General features: G+C 46.6%; 1 protein-coding gene across 1 annotated transcript in view; it reads right to left on the bottom strand.

Moving 5' to 3' along the window:
* Positions 1-8,000, bottom strand: part of ARL6IP1 (ARL6 interacting reticulophagy regulator 1) — a 32,901-nt gene extending 24,901 nt beyond the window's left edge. The window contains exons 1-3 of the mRNA XM_032790490.2: positions 7,844-8,000; positions 3,458-3,591; positions 693-812 (exon numbers count right to left, since the gene is read on the bottom strand). Coding sequence (XP_032646381.1) covers positions 693-812; positions 3,458-3,591; positions 7,844-7,879 — 290 coding nt within the window. The 5' untranslated portion in view covers positions 7,880-8,000. The remainder of the gene's footprint in view (positions 1-692; positions 813-3,457; positions 3,592-7,843) is intronic.

Genomic DNA, 8,000 nt, shown 5'->3' with positions numbered 1-8,000 from the left:
CCCCCCCCCCCCCCGCAAGCTCTTACCCTGGCATTAGCCAACTATCCCACTTTAGATTCTGTTTTTTAAAAAACCCACATGCAATTCTCTAGGTTTTCCTTCCAGTAGGTCAGGTTATCGTTACCTCTTTCTGTAAAGTTCACTTTCCTTCCCCCAAGTTGAAGTGTTATTTCCCACCCAAATTTCTACTCTAGATCCCTGTGTATTACTTTCTTCATCCTTATGTTTAGTACTACTCCATTTCAGTACCTACAATTTTCATCCATTTGCTGTATATTTCCCTTTCCAGATTTAGTCAGGCCATATTTAACACAAATCACTCCCTGTGGAAGTTTGAATTGTTAAGGGTTGAACTGTTAGCTTGAAAAGAATGAAGTTAGTAGGGGCAACATCTTAAAGCAGATTGAGGCAATATTCCCCATCACTAAAGACATCTTTAGCTGGAATGAGGCAGAGCTGGGAAGACGTGCAGTACCCCACCTTCCTCATCTTCTAAAATTAAATGAAGTTCAACTTCTTACAAGTGGACTCATCATCTTTGGGTTAGTAGGTGATGAGTGCCTGACCCTTACATGCTATGGTATACACAACTGACCTGATATTAGCCACTTAATTGCCCATTTTGACAATGTTCATTTTCATAAATTGGAAAGCTACAAGGGATTTATTTCTCTAGTTTTGATTTTACGTACCATTTATTAGAACCAAAAATTCTAGGAGCAAGAGCAGGAACAAGATAGTCAGCCAGACACAGGAACATGACAAAACAAGAGACACCTGAAAGAACAGAAGGGTCCAGGTAGTAGATCATCCTGTAAAGAAAAGGCAATATAAAAATTGTTGTGGATTTCCGAAAATTCAGTCTAAATCTTTAAATTGCTGCATTTAAAAAGGATGTCTGAGTGCAACACAAACTTAGATTTAAACAAATTTAACAAGTGGTTCAAAGTTGCTCTCAGCTCCAGTGATTTAAAAAAAAACAACTCAGTACAGAACTATTCCCCTGCAGTACCCTCCATTGAAAGATCACCGTATTGAATACAAGTGAAAAGAATGAAGGCAACAAGCAAAACTGACTTCTCGTCTACTCTAAAACAAGGGAAATGCAATAATAATGGCATAAGTATACCATTTCTTTAGTTTGCAGGTAGTAAACAAGTGAGATTGTTGAATTTAAGATGACAAGCAAGTTTTGTGGCAATCATGAGTACCAAACTAGTTAACACTAAAACCTGCAGGAAGACAACGTGCTATGCAGATTGTTTAGCAATACAGAATGTTTACATTATTTCAGGAAGGGACAGTTACTTCACTTGTACTTCTTATTCTATGAAGATATCATCTTAAGACTTGTTAATCTTGATTTGCAGTTCCCTAGCACAGGCATGCAAAACACAATCCCAAGGACAGCAGGTTGGGGATACTTCCCCAACTCACATTAAGTGTTGATACACCAAGGAGCTTTTATGAAAACACAAGGCATGGTGAGTGCTAGCTCAAGAATCAAGAAACTGATAGTATTTTATCCCTACAAAAAGTGAGTTATTTTCCAAGCACCAAAGAATCACTATTTGCACATTTGTTTTCCATGCTCACTGAAGGTAGCACAAGTAGTAATCTGCTTAATCTAGAGCAGGGAAGATTTAGGTTGGATATTAAAAAACTTTAGGACAATTAAGTACTGGAATAGGTTACCAACGGAAGTTATGAAAACTCAGTCATTGAAAGTTTTTAACAGGTTAGACAAACCTGTCAGGGATAGTCTAGGTCCTATGTCAGCATTGCAGGCTGGACTAGATGCCTCAAGATCCCTGCCAGCCCTACATTTCTAGATGAAGTTGTAGAACTTTCTAATGTAGATGCAGCTATATCTGTATAAAGATTTTCTATCAGTATAACATGTTTTACTCTACGGGGAAAATCAAGAACTGTGTTTACGCCACCCCTAGAATCTTTTATCCACAACTGGCCCTGATCATCTCAGATACATGGGTCCTCAACACTATTTGGAGGTCATGAGTAGGTTTACTAAACTCTAGACTCTGCCTTCTCCTCACCATTCCAAGAGGATGCTCCCTGGGCCAGCTTCATGACGGTTATGGAAGCACTCAGAGGATACAAGTCTATGAGATACGTCATCTTGAGTACTCAAGTGTTGTAATATTTGTAAGTATATCTGACACCTGTGGCACTACAAGCTTAACCCAAGGCACAGCTGAATCTGTTCATCAGTGAGGTACACTATTCTGCCCCTCTTCTGAGAGTCTGAGACAAAGTGACATTCTAAGAAAACAAGTAGTCTGAAGTGGACTGAACTTTAAGTACAAAGATCTAAAGTGCTTTGACAATAGCACTTAATTACTGCTGACAGAAAGACCTGGAGCACAGCAGTAAGGTTCCTCCAAGGCCGTGTTTTTCAAAGTTTGGGTCATGGCATGTAAGGCACTGGGTTGCCTTGCTCAGCAATGAGGGACCCTAGGAGCTCTGGTCAATGCTGTCCACCAGGATATTACAAGTTCCATTGGTGGTGCTTACCAGCTAAGGCAGGCTAGTGCCTACCTGGTCTGACACTGTGCTGCACCCCAGAAGTGACCAGCAGCAAGTCTGGCTTCTAGGCAGGGGGCTCCGCGTGCTGGTCTCATCCCAAACACTGGTTCCCGGCCAATGGGAGCTGGGTGAGTGTGTGCCTGCAGCCATGTGTGCGCCTCTGCATAGGAGCCAGACCTGCTGCTGTCTGTTTCCAGGGTGCAGTGCCGTCTGCAGTGCCAGGACAGGCAAGAAGCCTGCCCCTGCATCCCAACTGCGCCACTGATTGGGAACCACCAGACGTAAGCCCCCCCCCCATCCAGAACCCCTTCCTGCACCCCAAGCCCTTCATCCCTGGCCCCAGCCCTGAGCCCCTCTTGCACCCCAACCTCCTGCCCTAGCCCTGAGCCCACCCAACCAAACCCCTCCTGCACCCCTCATCTCCAGCCCCAAGCCCTGACCCCCATCCCACGCACTAAGCATCTGCCACCGCCCAGAGCCCCCTCCCACACTGAACCCCTCATTCCCAGCCCCACTCCACAGCCCACACCCCAACCCTTTGCCCCAGCCCTGATCCCCTCCTCAAACCCCTCATCCCCAGCTCCACTGGGTTGCAGGCATCAATAATTTTCTTCGACTGGGTCCCCAGAAAAAGAAGTTTGAAAACCATTGCTCTAAGGTTTCTCGGACTAAATCATCAGTGTTGCAATTGGCCTATGTGTGGGTGGAACGTGGCTTGTGCTCCTTCCTGTTACCACTGTTCTCAGAAAGAGAAATCCTTAGAGCTGGGGAGTTCTGCTTTACTTGCATAAACAGAGATCTTGGAGTAAGAATCCTGCACAAATGCCTCTTTAGAGAAGTAAAGACTTGCTAAGTTTCACTGCATTTTTGCTATCAAAAGATGTAAGTGGTCACAGGGTGCTGCACTCACAGAAAAGCAAAGGAAACACCACCCATCAATATAAGTGGAAACCAAGCTCTCTCCCAACGAAGGATTTTGTCAGCTACCAGAATTACTTCTCCCCATCCTTGCAAATGTTCTTCCAAACTTGCAGTCTCTGCGGCCTGTATTTAAAAAAAAACCAAAAAAAACCCCACATCATTCATTAAGAAAATCAAATAATTCTTGCATCTGAAGTGCTTTATAGATGCACAAAATTATATTAAATAAGGACCCTTGGCTGTGAAGCCACTTTCAACTAAATTATTTTTTATTAAGATACCAGATATGGTTAGTTCCTTTTTTCAGTTAGAAAATCAACAAGCGATATAGTCAGTTTCAATCAAAACAGCGAGACTGAAATTTTCCAATCAATTTGCGAAGAATGTCTCTCTAAATCCCCTACACTGTTTTGAGACTCCTAACCTGAACAGGATCCCAAGACATACTGCTATATTAAAAGATTGGTAATCTGCTGTTTTCAGACATAGAAGAAATCCCCCAGTCTAGTGTTTCCCAACCTTTATTGGTTCCCATAGCACCTTCTTGAAAATATGATATTTGAAGTATCACATGCAAATTTCTCTTTCCTATGCACATTTAATTTAGCCCTTCATAAGCTTAATTTAAGTATATCCAGACTGTGAAGTAAATGCCTAGCAGGCCTAAAATATTAAATAATAACTATCTGGCTAGAAAATAAAAATTCCAATAAAAAATTCTCCGATTTCAACCTTTGTTTTTGTTCCAATGTGAAACAAAAGCAAGACCTTTCTTCTGCCTCAATAAATACTTCTGAAATAGCTAACAGAACAGTGATTAGGGCACTCACCCAGAATATAGCAGACCCAGATTCAAGTCTCTGGTCTGAATTATGCAAACCAGGTACTTGTTGAATGTGGGTTTCCTACAACCCAGGAGAGTGCCTAACCACTGTGCTACTGGCTGTTCTAGGGTGGGTTTCTGGTTTTGACCAGAAATTCTGTTCTGGACCTGAGAAACCTTCCTGATAAAAGTTTCATCTGAACGATACATTTCAGCTTTCAATTTCCAACAAAAAACACAATGAAACCACCACTAGGCCTTTTATGTTACTTAAATTACAACAAATAAGTATATCAAATGATGTCTTGATATATTTTGATATGCTGCTGAGCTTCAGTCAGTAACGTGACTAACTTGTTTAATTGAAGTTTGATGTTCCTGCTAATTCTTATTTGGGTTATTGCTGAGTGTGAGCCAAAATTCACTTTGCTTCCTTAAAAAAAAAAACACAAAACAAAAAACCACACAATTTTTTATATTTTATTTTGGATTTTTTTATTAGCTTTTGCACACATTTTAAAAAGTGCCGTTAATGAGAAAATGGCTGTGCTTGTGTATAAGGGCAGGTGGCTCAGAAGGAAGGGGAATGGGGGAGTCTTGGCTTTACCTGGGCATCAGATATCACCTGGAGCAGAAGCTCTCTTACTGCTCAGCAACTCTAGCCTCTTCCCAAGCAGGGATTGCAGTTAGCTAGTTCTGCTGCTGAAGAGCCAGGTGACTCTGCTTAGGGCTTGGCTACACTCAAAACTTCAAAGCGCTGCCATGGGAGCGCTCCCGAGGCAGCGCTTTGAAGGGTGAGTGTGTTCGCAGTGCCGCACGTACTCCACCTCCTCATGGGGATTAGCTTGCAGCACTGGGAGCCGCGCTCCCAGCGCTGCGGCACTGTTTACGCTGGCGCTTTACAGCGTTGTATCTTGCAGCACTAGACTCGGGGAGATGATTTTTTTTCACACCCCTGAGTCTAGCGAAGCAAGTCAGAGCTAGACTGAGATGCTGCTGATAGCATGAGGGTTGCTAACTTTCTACTTGCACAAAAGTGAATACGCTTGCCCTGTCCCTTTTCTGAGGCCTTGCCCTTGCTCACTCCACACACCCCACCCTCCCTCACTCATTTTCACTGGGCGGGCTCAGGGGCTGGGGTGCAGGAGGGGATGAAGGCTCTGGCTGGGGGAGCAGGCTCTGGGGTGGGGCCAGAAATGAGTTCACGGTGTGGGAGGGGGCTCTGGGCTGGGAGAAGGGTAAGGGCTCCAGGTAGGGGTGCAGGAGGGTGCTTTGGGCTGGGATCGAGGAGTTCAGAGGGTGGGAGAGGGATCAAGGCTGGGGTGGGGGAGGTATCAGGGTTCAGGCTACAGGCAGCGCTTACCTCAAGCAGCTCCCAGAAGCAGTGGCATGACCACCCTCTGCGCGCTGCCCCATCCACAGGTACTGCACCTACAGTGCCCATTGGCCATGGTTCCCAGCCAATGGAAGTTGTGGGGGTGGCACTTGCAGCCAGGGGTCTCTGCACACTGTCCCTGCTCCCCCATGCATAGGAGCCAGAGGGGGGACATGCCACTGCTTCCAGGAGCTGTGCAGAGCCACGACATGCACAGAGCAGGGCAAAATCTCAACCCTCAGCTAGAGCATCAGAGCGGGATAAACCCCAGCCCCCACGCCCCGGTGGGAGTTCGACAGCCAGATTAAAACATCTGAAGGGCTGGATGTGGCCCCTGCACCGTAGTTTGCCCACCCCGTTCTAGACCCAACTGACACTACCCCGCACATGTGGATGTGTACACTTTGCTGCGGAGACAGGAGGAAAATCCCCATGTGCCCCAGGTCTCAGTCTGCAGCCTCTGCAGGGTAGGGAGTGAAGAGGGAGCTCACACTCTGCAGTGGCTTTGTTTCTGACAGGCCCTTATTATCTCACCAATCCCTACAGCTGCACGAATTGAACCAGCCACGTATGTCTCTCTCTTTTTAAAGATGAGCTCTGAATGCTGATATAGAACTTTGCAAATTCACTTCAGCAGCTCAAGTTGTGCAGCTTGGTGCAAGCAGAAAGCTAGGCTTAGCAAAAAATAAATAGAAAAGTCTTATTCACCATTATGGCTCAAAGCAGGCAAGTGCATTTTGCTTCCCAAGCATTTTCTGAAATGCTGCAGTGCAGGGGATGACTGTACATGAAACTTTTTTTTTTAAAAAAGATCTTTTGGGTATCACTTTCAATAAGGTCTCTTACCACAGAGTTTGGGAACCTTTTGCTCTAATATAAATAACAAATGGGTTAACCACTCATACAAAGTCATGGTTAATCCATCAGACTTCAAGACCAGAGAACACTACTGCAATGAGAATGTATATTGATAAGTTTGTTGTTTCAGTTCTGCTCTTAAAAGTGAATTAGAATGATTTTTCCAGGTTTTTGTTTTAGTTTGTGCATTTGGTACCACCTACATCTAATCAGTTTTACTATTTCCACCTTCCTATATTTTCAAGAAGTAACTTCCCCCATTTTGTCTATTTGGAATTTTTAGAATAAAACAAGTTGAAGAATCTTAAACTATAGTTATAAAACACATGTCCCAGGGAGTACCCAAAACAACTACTCAGTTGTTTTTTTTAAACTTTAAAGTGAATGGAAGATGAATTAATTCTTCCCCTGTTCTGCTACCACCACCCATCAAGTCTTCACTTCTTCCACCCTCAGCTTTGTAGCTATAGCCATCTCTTACATTAAACTGTCCTACTAACCACCCTGCAACATCTGTGGTCTTCTTACACTTGTCAAACACCTAATCACACCCAAAATACGCTGAATATGGACATCCCCTGAGGAAAGGCTGATCGCTTGCAATCTGTGAGAGAACCTAAGAAAGAGACCCTGTATATATTAGGTAAAAGACAATCGGATTTTAAAATTGCACACAGGGCTGGGCCAATTACAAGTGACCAAGGCCTCGTGGGGGCTTGGCTGGGAAGCGCCGAGCTGATCCCCGTCCCCTTCATAAGTGGGGCAGGTGCTAGCAGCACAAGGATGCCCTGCGCGGCCAGCGGCTGCAGCCCTTCTGCGCGCACTGCGCCAGGCCACCACGGGTTGGGGGAGGGGAGGCTGAACTAGTGGAGACCTTTGGCCACCGGCGCTTGGGCGGGCTCAGGCGGCCAGGGGAAGCACACGGAGGCTGACAGGACACCCTGCGGCTCCACGCCATCTGCCCAGAGAGCGCCCAGGGGCTAGGCTCGGCCTCCGGCAGCGAGCGCTCCGTCCCCCCGCACAGACAGCCCCTGCCGCGGAAGGGGGAGCCGGTGCCCAGCAGCCTCTCCCGGCCTGCCCCCGCTCAAAGCCTGGATCCCTTCCCTACGGGGTGCCGGAGGGGCTACATTTTCGTTGGTCGCCATGCCCGGCGGGAGAGCGAGGGCTGAAGGCGCGTGTAGATGGGGGGGGGGCAGAGGAGTCGCAGCCCCTCTGTGTCCCTCCCTCCCCGAACAGACCGCGCCTGGGGCTCAGAAGAATGGCGCAAAGGGCCGGAGACGCTCAGATCCCCTTCCGGCTTCTCCGACAGACCCGCTCACCAGCTGGTTCGCGCTCCTGTTGTCTCCCTCCGCCATTTTGTGCGACTGTGCGCCGCAGCTGCTGCTTCTCGGCCTCTGGCCACGCCCTCCCGCTCGCTGCGCTGCAGCCGTCAAACAGCGCCGGAGCCAGGCAGGTACCCTGGCCGCCGCCCTTATA

Source organism: Chelonoidis abingdonii, chromosome 9 (genome assembly GCF_003597395.2).
Source record: "Chelonoidis abingdonii isolate Lonesome George chromosome 9, CheloAbing_2.0, whole genome shotgun sequence".
Lineage (NCBI taxonomy): Eukaryota > Metazoa > Chordata > Testudines > Testudinidae > Chelonoidis > Chelonoidis abingdonii.
The sequence above is the reverse complement of the archived record's forward strand: the minus strand, read 5'-3'. Positions and strand labels throughout refer to the sequence as shown.